The following is a 24,273-nucleotide window of genomic DNA, read 5'->3' on the forward strand; positions in this document are numbered from 1 at the left end:
GACATGGAAACATGACTTTATTAGTGCTCCCACAGCTGAAAAGTCCCATGAACAAAAAATTTCCTTCTCTGTTCACTACACCAGAAGCAGCCACTGAACACCCACAGTGATGATCTTTGGCTGGGGCCTGGCTATGGTACGGGACACTGAGCGACACAGGTGTCAGACAGCAGTGCTTCCTCCTGGGCAGACATATGTACATGCAGCTCATGTTAAAAATGAGCTCCTGGGGCTGGGGATTTAGCTCAGTGGTTCCATTGCCTGCCTCGCAAGCCCAAGGTTGCAGGTTCGATCCAAGGTACCAAAAAAAAACCAAACCTCCTATTCAGCACTTGGGAGGTGGAGGCAGGAGGATCTCTATGAGTTCAAGGCCAGCCTGAGCAACATAGCCAGACCCAGTCTCAAACAATGGAAGAAGAAAAAGGGCTCAGTGTGGTGGTGCATGGTGCATTCCTGTAATCTTAGCACTCCAGAGGCTGAGGCAGGAGGATCCCTGTGAGTCTCAAGCCAGACTGGGCTACAAAGTGAGTTCAAGGTCAGCCTGGACTACACAGTGAGATTTTGTCTCAAAAAACCAAAAAAGATGGGCCAGGGATTTAGCTCAGTGGCACTGTGTCTGCCTCGAAAGTGCAAGGTCCTGAGTTCAATCCCTGGTACCCCTCACCAAAAAAACCAAAAAGGAAAAAACCAAAAAACAGCTTATTTCCCTGATGGGAAAGAGCACCTCAGTCTATGCACATGCCATAAGAAGGCATGGGGTGGCACACACACCCTGGGTGGGCCTTGGCCCATAAGCCCCTTCCGACTTAACTGAAGCCCCAAGTGCTGTGCCAAGGATGAAGAAGTGTCCAGGGGGGTGAGAGTTGCCTGGGCCTGCTCCCTTGCTCCCCGTCTGTCAGGTCAAGACGTGTCAGGGTGGTGTTGCCAGTGCCGCGGCTGACCTTTGTCAGCACTAGTGCATTTCAGCAGAGCAACCCTCCTGCCTCTGCCGGTGTGGCACTTGGCTCTCAGCAAGCAGGAGACAGCGATCCCTCTTCTCCTACAGGGAGAGCAGCACCTGCTCTGGCTGCGTCCTGGCCTTCTCCTGGCTTCTGGCCATCCTGGCTCCGAACCTTTTCCTTGTACTCCTCTAGGCGCAGCAGCCACTTGGCCCAGTAGTGGGAGCAGAGCTCGGCGTTCAGGAAGTGGGCATGTGCGGGGGAGCCATCCTTGTAGGCCACCACGATCAGGCCGCACTGCACCTGCGCAGAGATGGGCGATGCCAGGGTTCCTGTGAGCCCACAGCTCAGGTTTGTTACTTCAGGACCACATCACCCTCAAGAGCGTCTCCTGACTACAGGAAAATCTACCTCCAAGGTGGTGGTGACTAAAGACTGTACATGGTGCTGGGTGTGGTGGCCCACGCCTGCAATCCCAGTACTCAGGAGGCTGAGGCAGGGGCATCACTGTGAATTTGAGGCCAGCCTGGACTACACAGGGAGTTCAAGATCACCCTGAACTACATGACGAGACCTTGACTCAAAAAGCATAAAGAAATAAAGACTGCACCCAAGGCACATGGGGATACCAAGATGCCAGGCACAACACTGAAGAATGGACTAGGAGCAGGAGGAACAGAGGAAAGAAGCCAGGGAAGGAAGAAACGGTGGTTCTCAGGGGGGCGTGGGACCCCTGGGGTGGAAAGCACCACCTGACCTGGAAGCTGTAGTTGGCATCGTGGTTCAGGGCACCCATGTACGCCACCACCTGCAGTGGGTTATCGTATGTGTTCTGGAGGAAGGGCTTCGGCTTCTCTGATGTCTTCCAGTCGATCACGCACAGCTTGCCTCTACGATACCAGAGAAGTATCTGCATATTGGGTCAGACCGGAACTTCCCCCTGTGCAGTTTGCAACTAGCACCTAATGACACTGCTTCTATTCTCCACTTTCTGTCCCCCCATCCCCTTTTAACAAACTTTCTGGTACCAGGGATTGAACATGGGGCCTTCAGAGAGCTACACCCATAGTCCTTTTTTTATTTTTCACTTTGAGACAGTCTTGCTAAGTTACTACGTTGTCCAGGCTGGGCTTGAGCTTGGGATCCTCCTGCCTCAGCCTCCCAAAGTGCTGGGAATACATGTGTGCAGCACCACGTGTTGCTCAGACTGAAAGAATACAAAAACAGACAGCAGTGCTATGTATGTGTTTTATAATCTGTATGAGAAGCATCTGAAGTTGGGGATGTGTTGTAGGCTGTGGGCGGAAGTTACTGTGTGGCTCCCTCAGGGAATTTACAGGGAGCCAGAAAGAGCCGCTGCATTTCTGGGCACACAGGGCTCTTCTCAGATACGAAGCTGCGCTGCCTCAAAACTGTCAGGTGCTCCACAGTTTCTAGATGGATGAGTCTGCTGTCCTGCTTTTGAACCCGAGGCCCTGCACATGGCCAGGGGACCCCTCCCATGGAGCTCAACCAAAGCGCCCTCGGGGAACACACAGAGGTGCTTCCCCACCCTGTTAGGGCTCTGTGCTATGTTGGGGCGAGGCCCCTTCGGGTTAGTCACCCCGGGCATCTGGAGGAACTGGCAAAAATGGTAACACAGCAGCAGTCTAAAAGCAGCAGGAAGTGTAGAGAGTCTGTGTTCCTATCACATCAGCCACTGCCTGGAAGACAGGAAGAAGCAATTTTCAAGGCCAAAGGATCATGGTCTTTAGGGAAACAGGAACACAGAAAAGAAAAAAGAGGAAAAATTAGGAGACCAGAAAAACAAAAGTAAAAATTCTGAGAACAGGAAACAGAATGCTAGGATCCAACTGGAGCTTACAGCTGGTATCCAAATTTGGGAAGGGGGACAGCTGGAAGCCAGGCCACACCTGGGACAGAGAAGTGTGCAGATGTGGAACACTGACTGATCCGGATGATATGGCTCTAACCCACTGTATCTGCCCTTGCCTCCTGCCCTACTTTTACTTCTCATGTAGGTTGGACTTAATTTTGAGCCAGGGTCTTGCTGTGTTGTTACATTGTCCAATCTGGGCTTAAACTTGCCACCCTCCTGCCTCAGCCTCCCAGAGGGCTGGGATTCCAGGCGTGTGCCACCATGCCCAGCCTGGTTTAACTTTAAAGAGGCAGAAGCCATGGTACCTGCAGCCAGGGTTGAGAGGAAAAGAATCTCTCTTGACAGGCATCAAGATGATCTCTCCCTGCAGCACCGTCTCCTACTCACCGGTACTCAGCCACACAGTCCAGCAGCCCCACGTACTGCAGAGCCCTGTGCTGGACGGCGCTCTCGAGAGCACGCACTCCACACACATCTTTCAGAAGATGCTGCACACTTCTGATGTGGCCACAGGCAAGGGGACTTTCATCCTCCTCTTTTATGTTCCCCTCGGCTGAGAGTATGTTTTCCAGGGCCTCGTGGAAGCGCTTCCCTTGCAAAAAAATGTCTAGAAAGAAAATCAAGGAGACAGAAAACAAAACCAGTGAGAACTAACAACCAAATGCTCTAAAAACTTCTGATATCAAGATAAAAAAAATCATAAAAGTTACCTTTAAGTGGCAAGCCCTACAACATCAAATTTCAGCTTCTTATGAAAACTAAGAATGCACTTTCAAAAGCCAAAGGAATTAGAATAGTTTAGAAATGAAATGCATTAAAGTGAAGTATTTCTCACAGAATTAGGCCAAACCTAGAACTGCAGATCCGGGAGTTACAGAAGTGCATCTAGTTTATAGCACTATCTATTAAGTATCTAATTTAATGGGTTAAATGGCTGTATTTAAAAAATCATTAAAAATTTAGGGAACCGGCCCAGGGATTTAGCTCAGTAGTGGTTTCACGGCCTGTTCGATCTCTGGTACTGAAAAAAAAAAAAAAGTAGGGAACCCTGCCTCTCTTTAGTTCTTTTCTTTTGGTACTGGGGATCGAACTTGGGATCTTTAGTTCTTTTTACATATGAACATAATTAAGCAGGGAATCCTTTTATTAACAGGATTAGTGACCACAAGACATGAAAATCAAGTCACATGAATAAAAATGACAGGAGGTGGTGGGATTTGGAGAGAAGACGCAGCTGCTATGTCCTGGTTGATTTTCCTCATGTTTCCCAGTTAAGAAAAAGGACAGAAACAGGTTTAATAATTGTAAGAAATACTGTACAGTCACTTGACTGTTGCTAAGGGAAGGAGCCACAGAAAGGGACAATGGTTAGGCTAAGCAGAGGCCTTGATGCTGTCAGAACATTCATTTCAAACAGGGATCCAGCAAGATGTGGACAATCATCCAAGGAATGAAGCCCTACTGGCCCAGGTGTTGCTGTTAATCTGCTCAAAGCAAAAGCCTGACTGGCATCCTGAACCTTCCAGATTGGCAGCGAGGGGTTGCTCCCCAAGGGAGAGGGCAATTTCACCCAGTAAGGGGACAGGGAGCCACATTCCATCTGCAAGTGTCTTCCACACAGACTCTGAGAGGTCAGTTCTACCACTGGCAAAAACATGGAACTGCTCCAGGGAAATTACTTGGAGGGCGAAGTGGAATTCAACTAGGAGCTAAATTACTTTACTCCACACATATTTGGGGTTTTTTTTGGTTTTTTGAGACAGGGTCTCGCTTTGTATTTCTGGCTGGTCCTGAAGTCACTATGCAGCCCAGGCTGGCCTCGAACTGGCAGCACTCCTCCTGCCTCAGCCTCCTGAGTGCTGGGATTACAGGCGTGCACCACCATGCCTGGCTACTCCACATACTTGGCTCAAGTGAAATTATTAGTACATGAAAAGCCTACAAGAAACTTAAGACTTGTGGAATTAAAATCAAAAGAAAAGAAATATAGTAATCACCTAGACTCAACAAATCAGAAGGCAAACTTGTTCAAAACAGGAAGAGAAATGGGGTTTTTCAGAAGCAGAGCAGTTAGCAAACTGGGTTTGATGCCCCGTTAACCCCCTCCAAAAAAGAAAACAAGAAAAACTGCTCTATCAGCGTTGCAAAGAGATGATTCATTCCCCGAAGTATATCTAACCTTCATTCTTCACATAGTGGCCTCAAAATGGAAATCTAGATTTTAGGATCAGGACATTAAATATGATTCAATTTATAAAAACAAAAAAATGACCCAAGAGTAAATTTATTATAAGTAGCATCAAGTCAAGAGTACTGAGCCAAAACAATTAAAGAAGTGAAATGTTTTCAATTCTCCATACAAGTACATTAAAAAAAAAAAAAACATGTATCTTCAATATTCTGATGCTAGAGCCGTCAGGATGCCTGATTTTTTTTTTTTTTTTTTTGTACTGGGGATCGAACTCAGGTCCTTGTGGTATTGTTTTTTGAGACAGGGTTTCACTATGTAGTCATGTAGTAGTCCAGGGTGGCCTTGAGTGCTGGGACTACAGATGTGCACCACCATGCCCAGCACGATGGCTGATACTCTAGGGTTTAAAAAAAAAATTTGTGAAACAAAAGTGCAAAGTCCTGAGTTCGATCCCCAGTTCCAAAACAAACAAAAAAAAATCAGATTTCTTCTTCTCACCGACCTTCAAAAGGAGAAGTGATTTTTTCTTTTTTTTTTTGGTACCAGGGATCAAACTCAGGACCTTGTGCTTATGAGGCAGGCACAGTGCCACTGAGCTACATCCCCAGGCCCAAGGAGAAGTGATTTTGGGGAAACCATGCAAGTCTTGGGTAGAACACTAGCTCTGGCACATCTCTACACTTTGGATTCTGGCAAGACTGGGCAAAAGAAATTTACTCCTGGTGTTTTTCAGATGGTCTCTCCAGACCACTTAATCGGCATGCTGGACTCTGATATTCACTTTCTTCTTCTTTGTCTTTCACTCTTGCCCTGACACTATCTGTCTGTGGTTGCCCCCCGCTGTGAAAGAGTGAACATGCTCCTGCTCAAGGCTTACAATGAGTTCACTGCGAAACACAGCAAAGTGCTACCTGCAGCAACAAAGCTAACTCTGTGAGCATCTCTACCAGGGCTCATTCACATTCCAAACAGAAACTCCGCTCCTGTATCTTTGGTTTTGGGTCTTGTTATGTAGCCCAGGCTGGGTTCGAACTCACGATGACCCTCCTGCCTCAGCCTCCCAAGTGCTAGGATAATAGGTGTGCACCACCATAGTGGGCCTTCCCTCCAGTGTCAAGGGCCTGGCCATCAGCACCCTTCCTTACTCTGTCCAGAGCTATAGACCCTAGGCTTCCCTACTACCAGCAGATTTCTACCTTTAGCTCCTTTATTAGGCATTTCAGGATTCTGGAAAGCTGTTACATTCCTGGCTTAAGGAAAATTAACTCCTCAGGAGGAGACTATCAATTCTAAATTCTAGTGGTACAAATACAGACTGGAGATTTCACTGATAGATTTCTATGCTGCATGCTCAGAAAGCAGAGCACATCTTGGTGGTTATCATGGGTGAACCATCTTAAGCAGCAGCCCCTGCACACTGTCCTTGCCCCACGCCACTGAGAGATGTTGTCTTTTCTTTTTTTCTTTGGTACCAGGGATCAAACTGTGGACCTTGTGCTTGCAAGGCAGGCAGCGGAACCACTGAGCTACATCCCCGGCCCAGGATGTTTTCTTAAGGGGCTCAGGACTTGACCACTCTTGCCATACCCAGGAACCACATACATAGTTAACAATTTTCTTTGAAACATAAATGACTGCATAGCCGGGTGTGGTGGTGCTCACCTGTAATCTCAGCACTCAGGAGGCAGAGGCAGTAGGACTGGTGTGAGTTCTAGGCCAGCTTGGGTACATAGTGAGACCCTGTCTTAAAACAAAAAGCTGGGGATGTAGCTCAGTGGCATAGCGGCTGCCTGGCACGCTCAAGGCCTTGAGTTCAATCCCCAGTATCAAAAATAAAGTGACTGCGTAGTTAGCAAATTAATGGGTTAACACACTCACACTGTTTTTCTTTCCTTTTTCAGGACTGGGGATTGAATCCAGGGCCTTTGTATGGAGCTACATCCCCAGCTCTTCGTTAGGTTCAAACTTGTGATTCTCTTGCCTCAGCATCCCAAAATGCTGGGATTCCAGAGGTGCACCACCATGTCCCTCCATATTTTTTCTAAGATGCCTGAAGACAATATAAAAGTGGTTGTGTGCCAGCAGGTAGTGCTCTGGAGGAAGCATGCGTTAAGGAACGCCTGTAAGACATGGCTTTACCCAAAAACACGGCTTTACCCAAAAACACCCATGTAATCTTCACGGACCAGCTAACTCACCTGTGTCAATGGTCCGGTTTTGGCTGAGTGTGCTTTAAGGAAGCTATGCTCCTTGCTCACCAGTAGGACTTAAGGGCTAGTTTATTTACTCTCAGTTCTTAACCAAGAGCATCTGACTAGCTCAAATGACTGAGATATAACATAGATTGCACGTGTCCCGCCTTGGTGCCAGTGGCTTTAAATTCACCATCAGTTACAATGAGAAGTAGAACTAGTAAGTGGGCATTTACTAGACTCTGGACAGAATGCCTACCAAACAACTAGAAAACTTCCTGCAAGCGACTGACTTCCATAATCAACAAAAACAAGCAACTCTGATAGTTTGTAGTTTACAAAACAAATGCACTTTGCAAATTTAGTCAAATTACTTGATCTCTGCTTCAGTTTCATCTGTAAAGTAAGGATGATATATCTATGCTTCATGGTTTGAGTTCACACAGAGGAAGAGAGCTAGTTAATGCTAACTATTCAAAAGTACTGTAGTTCCTTTCTAGTAAGGTTTTTTCTAAAAGGCCTCCTTCTTTTGACACCAATGCCTCTATATTCTAGAAAGCACAGTGACCACACAGAACTAGAATTAAAGAGAATTACTTGAAGTATACTCTGCAAAGCCATCTTCTCCCAGCTCCAGAATCATTCGCTGTCTCCACCTCTCCAAGTAGAAAATCTGTTCTGCTGTCATGGTCCGCTGCAGGACCCGGGTCACACTTGGTATCATATTCCTTTGCAGAGGGATTTTCAAAGGAACTGAAGGCTCACTTGTGTTTGGTTTTAGGCTTCGGCCTGGATTGAAGATAGGAAACCAGTTCCGGGGAACTCTGGCTTTGTCTTGCTTTGGGGGTTTGGCCTTACTCACAGGTCCAAAGAGTAAAGCATCCTCCTCCAGCAGCGATTCTGGAGTCTGAGCAGGACCTCGGAAGGACAAGACTGACTTTACTAACTCAGAGTATCTGGTTTGGTCCACTTCTTCATAGGGGTTTTTCTTCTTTGGACCACATGAATAAGAGGAAGTGGAAAAACCAGCAATGTGGGCTGGTTCTACAGAAAACGCCTTGGACCTGAGCTGCTTGCAAAGGGTCTGAAATGCCTTCATCTTCAACTATTTTCCACTTCCTTAGTCTGTTTGCAAACAACGTCGAGTGCCTTTTAAAGTTTGGATTCCTATTAAAATATTAAAAGAAAAATGGTGTTAGGTGTAGACGCCTTGTACTTGAGACACCAAAGGGAAATCTGCATTGGAACGACTTTGTTATCAGAGCTGTATCCAGGATAACTTCTGGACACGTTCGGAGAAAGCTACTTCCAAAGTCACTCAATACCAGAAAGGCCACCATTTGTTAAATACCAACTGGTGGGAGCCCGGGCAAGACGCCCCTGGTCTTTATTTAATAAATTTTATTCTATTCCTTTCCCTCCCTCAAGCCCGCCCCTGAGCTTTAATCCTGAGGAAAGCGAGTCCAGGACAGGAGGCGCGGGACGCCAGGTTCTCGGGGGACAAATTCTGCATGGATATTTCTCATTCCCTCTTCACACCCTCGAGGCGGGGCCGCTTATGACCCTGGAGCATTGCGACCCCTGTTCCACACAGGTGTGGACATGCCCAGACAGCATGCCGGTGGCCCCTCGAACGACAGTTTGTATTCCAGAAGAGACAAGAAGGCCTGGTTACCGAAGGGGTAGTATCTCGGACGTCACCACGTTTTGTTTAACTTCCGGGACTCGAGCAGCCTCCCGCGATCCTTACTTTCATCGTTCCCGCGCTTTGGACTGGTGTTAGGTCCCGCCCCAGGGAAGCAGCCCCAGCATGCTCTGCGGCGCTCATGCCCCGCCCCCTCACCGCTAGTTCGCCTCTATATACCTACTATCGGTGGGGATCCCGCCCCTCAGGCGGAAGCGCGGGTCCTCCAAATCGCGCGCTCTGCCTCTCGCGAGGTTGTGTACGTCACTGCTCGTCGCCATATTGGAGTTGGGCTGAGCCATAAATTCCCCTCCGCACAGACGCGCGCTCTTTCTTGAGGCATCCTCGTTGCTACAGTGGCCGTTGCCTTGTGTCCCTATCGCAGTCTTGCGATCGGAGGTCCCCTCGCGGTGCGGAGCGAGGGTAGGCCCCGCGTTGCTTTATTTGCCGGGCTCCAAGATGGATGGTGGCGGGGACGGGGGAGGCCGCTCTAGGGGAGCACGTGGCGCGTCGCTCGCCTGCTCCTGGGGCCGCTGGGACGGTGGCGGACTCCGAGGCTGCCGGCTGCCGTCGGGCAGGGAGGCTGGCGGAGGCGGGGCCGTGGCCACCCCCGAGAGGCGCCCCGGCGGCGGCCCAGCTTCTTCTTTCCTCGCGCAGCCAGGTGTCCCCTGCTCGAGGCCCGCGTCGCCATGGCCGCGGTTCCCGAGTCGCTGCAGTCGCAGGAGGAGGACCGCGGCAAGGTGAGGGACGGCAGGCCCCGCGCTCCCTCCGCCCCCTGCCCGTGGCTTGCTGCTCGTGGGCGCCGCTACCCCGAGCTTCCCGCCGGGGTGGGGCCAGACTCGTGGGACCTTCCGGTGGTCCCTGTTCCGCACTTGATCCCGAGCAGACCACTGGCCAGGCTCGTGCTAAGCCCTGGAGACCCTCAGAAACAGGTTGGGGTTAAAAGTTCCTGCCGAGCTTGGTGGCCGATAACCGTGATCCCAGCATTCGGTTTGCAGGAGGATCGCCATGAGTTCAAGACCAGTCTGAACTACATAGCGAGGCCAGACAAAATAGTCCTTTCCTTGGGTCTCTGGTAACTGGAAGATGAGCTTGAAATCCCCTTAATATGCAAGAAACAGCCGAAATTTTGTTGCCTCCAACTGCCTCTCCCACGTGGAGAAATCGCTCTTTGAGCCCAAACAGCTGAGGAAATCCTATTAAGTCAGGCATCTGTACCATGTTGCTTACAACTTCTTAAAAACGCTTAGTTTATCGACGTGGGAATTGTGTGATTTTTAGTGGATGCTCAAATACTTAGTGAACTTGCCTTTTTAGCATTTTGAGACATGGTCTTGCCGTGTAGTCTAGGCTGGTCCTGAACTCACTATGTAATCCAGGCCTCGAACTACTGGCAGTCTTGCCTCACCTTTTGAGTGCTGGGATTTCAGGCCTGCGCCACCACACCTGACTTTTGCCTTTATTTTTAAGGCTTATATGTCTGTAATCTCCAGGCAGGCCGCATGTATTTTGAATTTATTACTGGTACAATAAGCGAAGGTTGCTGTTGTCATACAGCAACAGAGTCTATTGTTATTGGTCCTTTGAATTTGAGCCACTAGTTTTGCATTGCATAAAAGTTGTGAGCCACAGTCTTTTATGCAGAATCGTCTTTGAAGGAAATGTAAAAATTCTAGGCGCTGTCAAATTTAAGAAACTAGTAGTCTTGCTGAAAACTTCGTCTTTTAGAAGTATCTTTGAATGAAGTAACCATTAAGTAGAAAGTAAATCCGAGAGTTGTGCACTAAGAAAGTGGGTTGTTGGGCCGGGGATTTAGCTCAGTGGTTTTGTCGCCTGCTCCGTAAGTGCAAGGACCCGAGTTCGATCCCCAGTACCAAAAAAAAAAAAACAACAACCCCCCCCCAAAACAAGAAAGTGGGTTGTCTATGTGGAAGGTTTTGATTGCAGTAGTTATTTCTTTGAAAGTTGAGCTAGGCAGGGTGGTGCATGCTTGCAGTCCCAGCTCTCTGGAGACTGTTAGGAAGATCACCAAGAGTTTGAGGCCAGCGTGGAGTACGTAGCGAATTCAAGGCTGGACTGAATTAGAGTGAGACCCTGTGAAGTGAAGTCTCTCTTCCTTCGCTTTTTATTTAATTTATTTATTCATTTGCACTGGGGATCGAACTCAGGACCTTGTGCCTTCGAGGCAGGCGCCAGAACCACTGAGCTAAATCCCCGTCCCCCTTCCTTCGATTTTGCATGTCAGGCCACCCTCATGCTGTAGAGTGTACTTCTTTTCCTACTTTTACTTGGTCCAAACTTACTTTACAGCCAGTTTCTCTTCATATGTTTAATAAAGCTTTCCTATCTTTAATAAACTTTGCTAACATTAAGAAAAAGTTGAGAGATTCTTTTTCCTGGTACAGTATCTTTCCTTTTCATTTTTTTAGTCAGTGTGAGGCAAGTAAAAAGACCCAGTGCTCAACCTCCCATCTTATTAGATGACACTGGTTTTTAAAATGAGTTCTCTACTACTTGGTCTTCAGCAAAGGCTATCAGCTGCCTCCTGGTTTTAGTGTCTAGTAAAGAAAATTATACAGCCTTATTTCCTTTTTTTTTTTTTAGCTGTAGAAAGGAGATGAGTAAATTGACCTAGCACCTGGCTGCATTTTGCTGCCTGCCCTGTGCAGATTGGCACTGTGTTGTGGTGGTCACTAAGAGTTGACCGAGTGGGTTTGGCAAGTGTAAGAGTGATCCAGAGGCCAAGTCTTGAGTGAACACTGACCATAAGATGGTTTTGAAGTTTGGATGCTAATGAGGTACTCATTTGGGCAAACTAAGCAAAACTCAAAGGGAGTTTTGAGCTGTTACCTAGACACTTAAATTTTTGTTGCTTTGTTTTCCGGCGGGGGGGGGGTGTCCCAAGGTTCGGTACCAGGGATGGGCCTTGTGCTTGCAAGGCAGGCAGCGGAACCACTGAGCTAAATCCCTGGCCCAAATTTTTGTTGCTTTTTGAGGCAAGGCCTCACTATGTTCAGGATAAATGTAGCCCAGGCTGACCTTGGTCCTCCTGCTTCAGCCTCATGCATCACCACACCTTGCTACACATTTACATGCTTTAGCTGAAGGTGTTGATTTGTGTTCTTCCTTAAATAGAGTGCAGCAGAATTGCTTGTTAATTGGGTTCTTAATTCTCTGCTAATGGGAAAGAATGAGTTCTGATCATTACAATTTAGAAGATTTTTACAGTAGCTAAGGAAATGGTGCTGCCTGCCCCCTCCCCACTCAGATGTCTGGGAATTTTAGCAGGTAGGTGGAAATTTGGGATTATGCCGCACATAAAAATAAGTTTCCCTTCTCTACTTGTGTTGCACCATGTTTAGGTCCCTGGGTGCCCCGGGGGTCTTGAGGGTTAGCCGCTCCCATTATTCTGAAGGCAAATGGAGTGTGACAGTACTGCCTGTGGGGTCCTGGCTCCTGGGACTTTGAATCTGAAAAGCTTTAGGCTTCTTGCCTTGGGAATGAATTTTGCATTGGAAATTGCGCATGGAAAGGAAAGCAGTGGGTAGTAATTATTAGTGGGTTACATTGGTTTGGGCAGCAGTGTAGACTAAACTGCTGCTAGGATCCTCAGGTGTGGAAGCCGCCTGGGCGCTGGGACAGGGCTGGCTGGCCTGCAGTGTGTTCCCACAGGATCGTCCTGAACTTCGCTCAGTGCTGTAACAACTGCTCGTTTACCAGTTTTGCAGACTTGAGTATTTCTTCAGCACAATCATGTGACTTCTCTCTAAATTCAGGAAGTTCGTTTGGCTTATCGCAGCTGCCTACACTTAGTTCTGGATCAGTAATCACACACAGTGTCCTTGGTCTCCATTTGTGACTGCTTTATCAAGTCAAGATGTGCTTAGGCATTCTGACTACACAGGAAGCAGTGGGCAACAGACTTTTAGAGTTTTCTAGACCATGAGACCTTGTGACTAATCTCTACCATTAATTTAAACTGGGTTTTTGCAACCTGGTCACTGCTCCCATGTGTTTTGGGGAGGTGGCCTTGTGGACAGTAGATGTTAAGCAACATTACCAGCCTTTCCTGTGACAGCAGCTCCTCCCCTCCAGGCCTGACAACCCAGAACACCTGCAGACACAGTCGGGTGTCCTTTGGGACCAAGTGCTATGTCCGGTCACTCAGGTTGGGCTGTGTCACAAGGGCCACACTAGCTTGTCAAAAGGTTTTTCCCTTTTTTTACTGGTTAGAGTTTTCTGTAGCCTTGTGTAGCCCAATTGGATTTCCAAGTTGGGAGAGCCTTAAAGATCACTTAGCTTTGTGAACTGAAAATTGTTGACATCAACAATTAAATGGATTTCTTGACATGGGTGAGTTAAGGCAGTAATCCGACATGGTCTTGTGGTCTCTTGCTTGTCGTGTTGATATTCATCTGGTGCATGGGCTCGCAGCTTTGTGAAGTGATGATTCGGTTTATCCATTCGCTGAGTGTGCTGTCCCGACCTTCTTCAAGCCCAGGTTCCTGTTCTAGGAACCCAGGTGTGTGGCCCCCAGTGCCCCTCAGCCTGCAGTGTTCTGCTGTGGGTGCCTGGTGCTGGGGACTGCAGGAGGACCAGTTGGTGGTGGCAGGGTGGGGCCTCTGGGTCCCACTCACCGAGATGAGTGGTGGAATCTGATCACTTGCTGTGGCCCTTCTGCTTTCTGTGAGCTTGCACCTGTTAGAGTTAGTGGTCTGAGGTCAGAAGAGCTCAGTTAGCATCTCAGGCCTCAGTTACAGGAAGGTACAGCCAGTCAGGGAGGGCAGGGATGAGACCAAAGTTCAAGCTGGGTCTGCTTCTCATGCACCATTGCTGCAATGAGACGTCGGGCGAGTGTAAATGAAACTTTGGTTATCTTCAGCGTGGGAAAAAACAGCAATATTCACAGATAGTACCAAAACATTTTAACTTTTTGGTTTGTTTTGAGACAGGGTCTAACTATGTACTTCAGGCTGGCTTTGAGCTCCTGGAGCTCCTCCTGCCACAGCCTCCCCAGTGCTGGGATTACAGGCCTGTGCCACTATGCCTAGCCTTCATTTTAACTTTTTTTTTTTCTCGGTACTGGGAACTGAACTGAGGACTTTGTGCTTGCCAGGCAGGTGCGGTGCCTCTGAGCAAAATCCCTGTCCCTTTTTTTGGGGGGGAGGGTACCGGGGATTGAACTTGGGACCTTCTGCTTGTGAGGTCCCTGTCCCCATTTTATCCTTGCAAAGGATACTAACCCTTGTCCATAAAGGGGGGTCTGGGGAAGGGGGCTAACGTTGTATCCAGCTTTTCAACATCATGTACAGGGTGATTAAAGTAGCTGTAGACTAGCCACAGTCTAGGTACTGGTTACTGTGGAGCTTAATTTTGTTGTGTCATCTTAGTTGTGTGGTACCAGGAGCCAGCATTAGGATTCTTGAATTGCAGAATCTTAGCTGTTGTGTTGTCTGGTCAGTCACATAGGTGTCCTTTGCTATCTGTGAGCCATGAAGACCTCTGCAAGAGGGAGCTTTTACTGCTGAATAGCTCAGAAGTGAGCACCTGAACCCTCAGCAGCTAGGGCTGGCAGTTGTCCTGGCAGTTGCCTGGTACCCAACCGGAAGTGCCCTGACTCTTCCCAAAAATGTGGAGATTTCTACGGCGAGCTAAAACTTGGCCAAGTGAAGCAGTGCTGCTTCCCCCGCTTGCTTCTCCTGTGAGGAGGTGACCACGTTCCTTATTGTTAATGATTGCTCTGGTAAGGATTGTGTTGGGAGCAGAAGGGTCTGAAACATGGGATACTGGGTGCAGTGGTTTCTAGGGAAATCTACAAGAGTCAGAGAACGGAAATTCCATTGTGCAAGAGTAGGTATGGGTCTAAATTGGATTGTCTTGAATGACTTGTGCGAGATCTGAAAGAGCAGTAAAATGCAACATGAGGCCTGCCCCTTCCCTACTGATTTAATATAATGATGGCCACTCAGGCAGGACGGCACCTGGCCCAGGTCAGGATCCGGAGGTGGGAGCAGGACTAAGCGCTGATGCTCTTTGAGTGGGAGCAAGAAGACCACCCCCGCTGGAGTCTGGTGATTTCTTTAGTAAGCACAGTACCACCGGAACAGGGCTGAAACAGGGTTGGAGAACATTGGTTTCCTTGACTAAGCATAAGAAGGAATGCTGAACATATAATCACACAGTACTTCCGCAGTGAGGATTCAGATGCTGATTTAGCAACTCTAAGCATTTCATAGCCCTTTTTTTTGTACAAGGTTTTCCTAAATTGCCTAGGCTGGCCTTGAACTTGGGCTCTTCCTGCTTCAGCCTCTACTGGTGGCTGGGGCCTGAGTGCCTGGGGAACTTTGCCAGTAACCTTTGAGAACATTCTCTTAGTTTGTTTTTTTTTTGGACTGGGGATCGAACTCGGGACCTTGCGATTGTGAGGCAGGCCCTGGAACCACTGAACTAAATCCCTGGCCCCTCTTGGTTTTTTAATCTGTTTTGTTAGTGCTTAGTAATTTTACAGTGTACTTACAGTTGAGTGTGGTGCTTCCTACATATGTATATTTTATCATCTCCATCTTCCCCTTACCCTCCCAGTTAACTCCTTTTGTAATAGTCCCCCTTCTTGCATGTTGTCTTTTAAGTATTTATTTAGTTAGTTTTTGAACTCAGGTCCTCGCGCTTGTGCAGCAGGCAGCGAAACCACTGAGCTAAATCCCCGGCCCCTAGTTAGTTTGTTTTTGAGACAGGATCTGGCTGTAGTTCAGGCTGGGCTCAAACTCACAGCAATCCTCCTGTCTCAGCCTCCTGAGTGCTGGGATTACAGGCATGTCTACCACGCCCAGCGGTATGTCATCTTTTTTATATTCCACACCAGAGAAAACACATGGTTACTTATGTTTCTCAGTCTGTTCTATTTCACCTAAGTTGGTTGCTTTCGACTCCATCCATTCTTGCAGATGACATGTCATTGTTCTTTACGACTGAGTAATACTCCGTGTGTGTGCCACATTTTCTTAATGCTTTCACCCATTCCTTGGCACCTAGGCTGCTTTTAGTCTTGGCTCCTGGGAAAGGCTCACCATAAATGAGGTACAGGCCTTTGCACTTTGCGCACAGAGTCTTGTGGGAGGTCCAGTTCTGGTTTCTGAGACCCCTTATGATGTCCATGGGGGTGGTATGGGTTTACATTGCTGTCAGACCATTTTTGTGGCCCCAGTTCGGCTGCTGTGCAGTAGTAGCCCATTGTGTGGTGGCTGAGGCTGTCACATCTGGTTGTTGGGACTTGCATTCCAGTCCTTCCAGAAGGGCAGTGCTGGACACAGCGGGCGGCTAGAGGAGCAGTTTTCAAAATCTTCACTGTGTGTCTCCTATCCACGTACTAACCAGGCCGACCCTGCTTAGCTTCTGAGATCAGTCGAAGGAGGTTGGGCACGTTCAGGATGGTTTGGCCATGGACTCTTCGTGTGGTTAACTTTAAATCCTTTTAAAAACATCTGTACGAATCCTTTTAAAAACATCTGTACGTGGGCTGGGGATTTAGCTCAGTGGCACCACGCCTGCCTCGAAAGTGCAAGGTCATGAGTTCGATCCCCGGTACCAAAAAAAACCAACAAAACAAAACCGTGTGTGTGTGTGTGTGTGTGTGTAGTATTCAGGATCGAGCCCGGGTTCTCATGCATACCAGACAAGCACCCCAGCCCTAACCATGGTATGGGAATAAACCCCATTTATTTACTTGATTAGATCTACTTTGAGGTGTGTCCCGTCCCCCCCCCCCCCACTGGGGATTGAACTCGGGTCCTTGCGCTTGCGCAGCAGACGGCTAAATCCCTGGCCCTACTTTGAGTTCTTAACCCCAATTCCATATTTACTCTTATTGTGTTGAGTAGAGTGGAGTTGTCTGCACACTGAGATAGCTGGAGGTCAGGGCTGTGACTTCCTTAGGAAATGAATCTGGACTCTGCAGCACCCTGGGAAGTGCATGGCGGACGCACCCGGGTCTCCTCCAGCATCTGTCTCATTCCACAGCCTGGTAGCCTCTGTTCTGTATTTGTCCATCTCGCCCTGATGGCCCTAATAGCACAGGATAGGGGCGTTGCCAGTGTTCCTCTGTAGTCACGTTGCATCTGTGTTGGTTTTTATTTCTCAGGAAGAAAGAAGCTTTTATCAGAAAAACCATGAGAGCCAGGGTCATTTAGTTTCTTTGAGTCAGAGTCTTGCTGTGTAGTCCAGGCTGGTCTTGAACTCACTATGTACCCCTGGCTGACCTCAAACTCCTGGTGATCCGCCTGCCTCAGCCTCCTGAGTGCTGGGTTTGCAGGCGTTGCCACTACACCTGGCCCCCATGCTTTATTTTCATGCAGAGATCTCAAGAAATGGTCATCTGAGTTAAACCACACCAAATCATGTGGTTCGTGCCAGTTGTCAAGAGTGCATTTGGGAAGGAGAGATGGTTGGGCTGAGGTTTGAGACTGATTATACTGTGATCTTATTAGTTGCTGGGGTTGTGATCAGTGCTCATTGACAGAATTTGAAACTTTTGAAGGAAAGCTGTCAGGGCCACAGCTAGTGTATTTTTAATTTGAAAAAAAATTTAAAGGCACAGTGCTTAAAGAAAGGGGAAGTACTTAGAAGACACAGGGAGAGAGAAGTACATGTCTTCAGCTCTCCCTGTATCAATGGCCTGGGCAGCCTCACCTCAGCAGAAACAGAAAGCAGAAGGGGGAAGTGGGACCCTTGACCACCTGCTGGTGTTGAGAGTTCACTGTTTTAAATTGAGCAGGAAATCCATTTAACCATGTTTTCCTGATAGCCTAGCTCTTATTAATGCTACTGCTTTTCTTACTGTGAAGAAACAGTTTGGGCTGGGGATTTACCTCAGTGGTTCTCGTGCCTGCTGCACAAGCACAAGGACCTGAGTTTGATCCCCGGTATGAAAAAAAAAAAAAGGAAACAGTTTAAACTGGCAAAGGTAGAGTCATAAATTTTTGCCCTCTAAACTTCTAGCACACAAACTTTGTTTTACAGGGCGGAGCTCCCTCTTGTGCCTTATGTAACCGCAGTGGTCAGTTTTTAACCCTTTCTGTTGTTTTCTCAGCTGTTGGCAGCAGTCCAAATGTAAACAGGCTCATTTATCTGTCTGCCCCACCAAATGGTTCTGCCATCTTCCTAGGGTAGGTTTCCTGGTCTCTGAGCTGGATGTGGTAGTGCCCCAGAATTCTAGCAATCTAGGAGGCTGAGGCAGGGGGACCACAAGTTCAAGCCCAGTCTAGACTATTTAGTGAGACCTTGTCTGAAACCTAAAAATTTAAACAAGGTCAGGTAGTGTAACTCAGCATGAAAGCCCTAGGTTCAATCCTCATTACTGGAAAAAACAGACATCTTTGCATGGTCTGATTAATGCTTTTTGAATGTTTCTGTACTTGAAGATTTACATGCAAAGTCAGGATTTTATTCTCATCTGGTTAAACCTAAGTGTGGAGTCAGGTATGTGGTTAAATACGTTTCACTGGTGCCAAAATCATACTCGCTTTGTTCACATGACAAGAATGCTTCATGGGCCGGGGATTTAGCTCAGTGGTGGTGCACCTGCCTGGCAAGTGCAAGGTCCTGAGTTTGATCCCCAGTACAAAAAAAAAAAAAAGCATGCTTAGGACTCAGGGACTGAGAAGCAGGTTTCCTCTCTGTTCCAAATAAAGCTGTGTGACATTACCCTAAATGATCTGTCTGTAGGCTGCTTTTTAGTAGCTGCCTCTCACTTTGGAAGGATACTTTCTAGGACTAAAATAAATCTGAGACTAATAATTGAAAAACCCTTTCAGCTGAGATCTGTGTCTGTGGACTTGAATATCGACCCTTCGCTGCAAATCGACATACCTGATGCGCTAAGCGAGAGGGACAAAGTCAAGTTCACAGTGCACACCAAGGTGAGTGGCCACCTGCTTTCCATGTGGATATGGGGAGAGACTCCTCCAGCTGAGATGATGCTGTGCTGTTTGCAAGTGTGCAGGCTGCTGGGTGAGACACCTGGCCACCTGGCTTGCCGTGAGCATTAGACAAGCCTGTGGGGGCAGCCGGAGGCACAGCTCCTGCCCCTGCCTCTGAGGCCGGGTCCTCTGCCTTTGGCTTTAACTTCCTGGGGCTTTTCCTTTTTTTTTTTTTTTTTGGTACCAGGGATTGAACTCAGGTCCTTGCACTTTCACAGCAGGCAGTGAAACCACTGAGCTAAATCCCTGGCCCTTGGGGCTTTTCCTTTTACTGGTAAGATTCTTGTCATTTTGGTTGGATGTTCACAGCAAGCTTCAGAAAGGAGAGACATATATAATCAGTTTTGAGTCCTGGCTACTAGCTTTCTTGGTGGGGAGATGCAGTAGTACTGCTTGCTTGCTTGCTTGCTTGTTTTGAGACAGAGTCTTGCTGGCCTTGAGCTCACTATGTAGCCCAGGCTGGCCTTGGACTCTTGGGTGATCTCCTGCCTCAGCCTCTCGAGTGTTGGGTACTTAGTTCTTTATTGGCTCTCACTGATGTTTTATGCAGTTTTCCTGCAGTGCCGTCCAAGGCACCCCATCAGGTGCTGCTTAGCAGTTTGTGTCTCCCTTGTCTTCACAGACCACACTGCCCGTGTTCCAGAGTCCAGAGTTTTCTGTTACAAGGCAACATGAGGACTTCGTGTGGCTACACGACACTCTCACTGAAACTACAGACTATGCTGGGCTTATTGTGAGTACACTTTGGAAAGGAAAACAAGAAGGCTGTTTTTTCCTACCTTGCTATTCTCTTTGTGTCAAGAGACTTCTATCTACTTCTATAATGTGTTGTGAAGTTTGCCTTCATTTGCCTAGAGTGTTTGCTTTCTCCCTTGTGGGTAAAGTGTGAGACGCATGGAGAATGAGGTGAAGCTTATAAGACTATATATGTATATAAAATACTATAATACTGATTCAAATCTTATCTGCCTTTAGGTTTGGTTTTGCTCTTTTTTCAGACCCCAGTAGAATTGGTTTCTAGGAAACCTTAGTGTTGCTGACAGTGTGTAGTAAGATTTCTCTGGTGCCACAGAATGAAGGAGGCTCTTGGTCAATCCTTGCCTTCAGGAACAGGACCTTGGGTATTTCAGATGAGAATCCTGTGCTGCTGGGAGACCGGAGACTCTACCAAATGCTGATTTCTTAATGAAAAATGAGTTATTGAACAAAATTAGTACTTGACACTTGTGTGGAAAAGTCCCTTTTGTTCCAAATGACACTTTTTTTTTTTTTTTTGGTACCAGGGATCGGACTCAGGTTCTTGCGCTTGCGAAGCAGGTGGCGAAACCACTGAGCTAAATCCCCGGCCCATAAATGACACTCTTTTGATTATCCTTTGTAATTGGATTCTTTTTGATGTCTGAAAACTTAATCTTGGTTAGCAATGGGTTTTTGGCACTGGTTATAGTATGTAATTTTAAGCTGATAGTGAAGTCATTTGGAAACTGGTGCTCTGCTGTTGTCTGTAGTTGAACACCCAGCTGTGGAGGACGCTCCTTCCCTCAGGAGCAGGGTTTGGTTGGGACAGCTCAGTGATGGGCATGAGGCCAGCCAGCATGATGCCGCTCACACAGTGCTCATGGGTCCCCGTCCCTGCTGCAGATCCCTCCGGCTCCTACAAAGCCAGACTTCGACGGCCCCCGTGAGAAGATGCAGAAGCTGGGAGAAGGGGAAGGATCCATGACCAAAGAGGAATTTGCCAAAATGAAGCAGGAGCTGGAGGCGTAAGTGTGCTTTTACTGGCTGCATCTTCAAGAGGTAGCAAAGTCCTGTACACATAGGAGAAGAACAACCTAAAGCTAGATGATTGGGTTTTTTATTTTGTTTTAGCATAGTTCTTAATTGCCTGCTGCTATTTTCTTTTTTGTTTGTTTTGTTTTTTGAGACAAGGTCTCCTATAGTCCAGACTGGCCTCAAACTCATGGCAATCCTCCTGCCTCAGCCTCCTAAGTGCTGGAATTTTAGCCATGAGCCATCATGCCTGTCTTGCTGCTGTTTTCTAAGACTGCATTTTGCTGAGGATGGGATGTGCTCCTTGAGGCCATTAACATGGTACAAACTAGTTTTTCTTTCTCTCTACACAGGCTGTGCCTATTAGGGTTGTGGGTCTGGAATAGTTTCTTTGTTGTTTTTGTTTTGAAGCAAGGGCTTTCTACCGGTATGTAGCCCATCCTGGCTTTGAAATCATGGCATTCCTCCTGCTTCAGCCTTCTGAGTGCTGGTATTACAGATGTGTACCACCACACCTGGCTCTTTATACATTATCAGGCTGGTGGTACCAAGGTTATTTTCCCCTAAAGTTTGGTTACCAGAGATACAGGAGAAACTAGACTGCAGTGAGTGCTGTTAGAACTGTCCAAGTAACTTCTGATGGTTCACTGGAGGGGCCAGGCTCACAGGCAGCGTATTCTCTCTAAGCTGGTTGTAATTTCTGAGCAAAAATGGATTTCTTGGGCTGGGGATTTAGCTCAGTGGTTCTCCCACCTGCTTCGTAAGCACAAGGTTCCAAGTTTGATCCCTGGTACCAAAAAAAAGAAACAAAAGGAAAAAATGGATTTCTTTACTCTCTGTCATAGTTGTAGATTTTCATTCTTTGGTGAGAAGTTTTTTGTTTTTGTTTTTGTTTTGTTTTTGGTACCAGGGATTGAACTCAGGACCTTGCACTATCAAGGCAGGCATCGGCACCACTGAGCTAAATCCCTGGCTAGGTTTTCATTCTTGAGTATTTGGGTTTAAAATGAAAACCAAATGAGTCAAACATGAACTCTGAAACCACAAATAATGCCATTTAAATATCTGAAAGTTCAGGAGGAAGATCTGTATAACAAGTCTTACTTAACAGATACAAGGTGGGCTTTAGGAGTTGGGGTGGGGAGGTTTCTACCCCTTCTTCTTGGCTCAGAAGCACTCAGCCCTCAGGAGGGGCATGTGGGACTCAGGTGCCATCTCTGCGGCTCCCTACGGTCCTGCTTGGGCCCATGCCGCCTGTGTGGCCGGGCTCCTTTGGCTGGACCAGTGTGCTGCACCAGGTGCTGCGGTGGCTGGGTGTAGGTTTGAGGGCTCTGAGGCTGAGTCCATCCAGCAAGTCCATACAGCACCACTTCCTCCCCACTGGTTGATTCCATGGTGTCTAAATTACTTTTTAGTTGCTGAGACAAAATACCTGATACACACAAATTAAGGGAGGAAAGTTTATTTAGTTCACTGTTCGTAGAGGTTTTAGTCTATAATCAGCTGGCTCCGAGACAGGGTGGATGGCAGACAGGCATTGCAGAGGAGAAACAGTTCGTGGCAGGCAGAAGGTAGCAAAGGAACAAGGGAGGACCACATCTAGCCCTTACATCTTATCCAGGCTATGTAGAGCAGATGCCACTCACACCCTTAATCCTAGAGCCCTTGATCCTAGCATTGCACCATGAATTCGTCCCAGCATCAAGCACTCTAGATCCAGCCACTTCTGAAAAAGTCCCCCCTATGACCGCATGAGGCTTAGGGGAGACACCTAGACACAAGCTGTAGCACAGGGATTCCTCGATTTAGTCCCTGACTAGATACTGAGTTATGCCAAAATAATGCTCTGGTTTAGCCATGGTATCTACAGTAAGGTGAGCCGAAGCAGTTCCATTGCCAGGGAGTGAGCGGTGCTGGTCCCATGATGAGTGGTGCCAGCTGGGTCCTGTGTGGTTCTTTGCAGGGAGTACCTCGCTGTCTTTAAGAAGACCGTGTCCTCCCACGAAGTATTTCTTCAGCGTCTCTCTTCTCACCCCGTCCTCAGTAAAGACCGCAACTTTCATGTTTTCCTGGAATATGATCAGGATGTAAGGCAATTTTATTCCATTTCCATGGTCCTTTAAGTTAAAATGTGTGATTGGGCTTTTAAAAATAGGCTTTAGCCTGTGAGATGGCACATGCTTGTCAGCCCAGCTACTCAGGCTGAGCAGGAGGATCGCAAGTTTGAGCCTAGCCTGGGCAACTGAAAAATTGACTATTAAAGTTTTTTGAGTTTCTTACCAACACAGATGCAGTGGGCAGGTTAGATGCTGCTTCCCCCAGAGATCCACATTACAAAGGCAGTTTTGTAAAGCCACCTAAATTTTGGCATTTTCCCCCTTTCAAAGACTGGCTTTTCCCTCAGTGTATGTTTGAAACAGAGGAGGAGCTCAAGCGGTAACATACATATGTAGCCTGTTTTGGTTTTCAGCGTTGTAGTCATTGCTACATAATGTGTGTGAGGTGAGCCCTGGTTCGGACATTTCTTCAGTGTCTCCTGACACTGAGCGCCTAAGAAACAGCATAAGCCAGAGCAGCATGATGATATTGCCAAGGACGGAGAAACCGTAAGCCTTGGCACCTGCACAGCCGTCCAGAATCCTGTTAGCCTTTCAGGAGAGGGCTTGAGTGAGGTTGGCCACGTGTTAGGTGTATTGACTTGGTGTTAGGCGGAGTCCTAGCCGGCTCTCCTCGGCCGTGTCGTAATAGTCACTGGGAATGCTGCTCAGCACCTGTGTGGGATCCTAGGAAAAAGCGTGTAAAGTAAAGTGGTCTTTTGGAATTTCCTTCTTTCACAGCTAAGCGTCAGACGGAAAAACACCAAAGAGGTGTTTGGTGGGTTTTTTAAGAGCGTGGTGAAGAGCGCTGATGAAGTTCTGTTTTCTGGAGTTAAGGTAAGGGGCTTTGGTTGGAGGAGAAAATTCTTGACTGATGGGAATAAGTGACCTTCCAGCTCCTTGTGACTCATTCCACGTTAACTTTCAGAAATGGCTGACTTGGTTGTGGGGCACAACCCTAATGCCCAGGTGTAGAGCAGGAAAGGTTACCTCGACTCACTTTCAGGGTCTCCACTCCCAGGGCAGCAGGAGGGAGATGCGATGGGCCTTTTGCTCCCACCGGGCTCCTTCCAAACAGGAGGATTTGGGGCCACCCGAGCTCAGCCGTCTCACCTCCCCCAGCAGCCTTGTACTCTCAGGAGGGCTGAGATGAGCCTTGCCACTCGAGTCTCTCTCCTTCTCTGTAAGGACAGAGGTTACTCATTTTTAAAAAGTGAATGAAGAACCGGAGAGTTAGCTCAGTAGCACTATGCCTGACCTGCAAGTGCAAGGTTCTGAGTTCAATCCCTGGTACCAATAAAAAATAAAAAGTGAGGACTGGGGATTTAGCTCAGTGGTTTTGCTGCCTGCTGCGCAAGTGCAAGGACCGGAGTTTGATACCCGGTACTGAAATGAGGTGAAAGATCAGTCTTGCGTGCCATTCCCTAGTGGCTGGTGTTGACACGGTTACATTTTCAGGATTTTAAGGACTTGGTACAAAGAAGAGAACATAAAATGTCTCACTAGTATTTACCTGTAATTATATTTTTAGGTAAACTTAAATGAAATG

The 24,273-nt window shown here is 47.6% G+C and overlaps 2 protein-coding genes and 1 non-coding gene across 7 annotated transcripts in view; 2 read left to right on the forward strand and 1 right to left on the reverse strand.

Annotated features, from left to right (window-relative positions):
* Positions 1-9,243, reverse strand: Mgme1 (mitochondrial genome maintenance exonuclease 1). Of its 3 annotated transcripts, none has more exons than XM_004840859.3 (5): positions 9,065-9,243; positions 7,798-8,367; positions 3,205-3,424; positions 1,696-1,828; positions 1-1,241 (listed from the first exon to the last, which is right to left on the reverse strand). In XM_004840859.3, exons 2-5 carry the CDS (start codon positions 8,297-8,299, stop codon positions 1,008-1,010), a joined length of 1,089 nt encoding a protein of 362 aa, XP_004840916.1. In that variant the 5' UTR covers positions 8,300-8,367; positions 9,065-9,243; the 3' UTR covers positions 1-1,007. The 3 variants fall into 3 exon arrangements, with proteins under 3 accessions (XP_004840916.1, XP_021110763.1, XP_004840917.1); XM_021255104.2 differs by having other exon boundaries at positions 9,069-9,202; XM_004840860.3 differs by lacking the exon at positions 9,065-9,243 and adding an exon at positions 8,876-9,034.
* Positions 9,214-24,273, forward strand: part of Snx5 (sorting nexin 5) — a 20,381-nt gene continuing 5,321 nt past the window's right edge. The window contains exons 1-7 of one of the 3 annotated variants that reach the window (XM_004840861.4): positions 9,214-9,307; positions 9,542-9,624; positions 18,694-18,798; positions 19,481-19,591; positions 20,500-20,621; positions 22,592-22,715; positions 23,466-23,561. In XM_004840861.4, the coding sequence (XP_004840918.1) occupies positions 9,574-9,624; positions 18,694-18,798; positions 19,481-19,591; positions 20,500-20,621; positions 22,592-22,715; positions 23,466-23,561 (609 nt within the window). In that variant the 5' untranslated portion in view covers positions 9,214-9,307; positions 9,542-9,573. Of the gene's footprint in view, positions 9,308-9,523; positions 9,625-18,693; positions 18,799-19,480; positions 19,592-20,499; positions 20,622-22,591; positions 22,716-23,465; positions 23,562-24,273 lie in introns of those variants that run through there. The other 2 variants (XM_087188637.1, XM_087188638.1) reach the window with 2 other exon arrangements.
* On the forward strand, positions 13,323-13,547 carry LOC147824629 (small nucleolar RNA SNORD17). The gene has a single exon (XR_015442091.1). It is a non-coding gene; the product is annotated as a small nucleolar RNA SNORD17 (small nucleolar RNA).

Source organism: Heterocephalus glaber, unplaced genomic scaffold (genome assembly GCF_053883595.1).
Source record: "Heterocephalus glaber isolate CG9 unplaced genomic scaffold, H.glaber_assembly_v1.0 deba00001532, whole genome shotgun sequence".
NCBI classification, from domain to species: Eukaryota; Metazoa; Chordata; class Mammalia; order Rodentia; family Bathyergidae; genus Heterocephalus; species Heterocephalus glaber.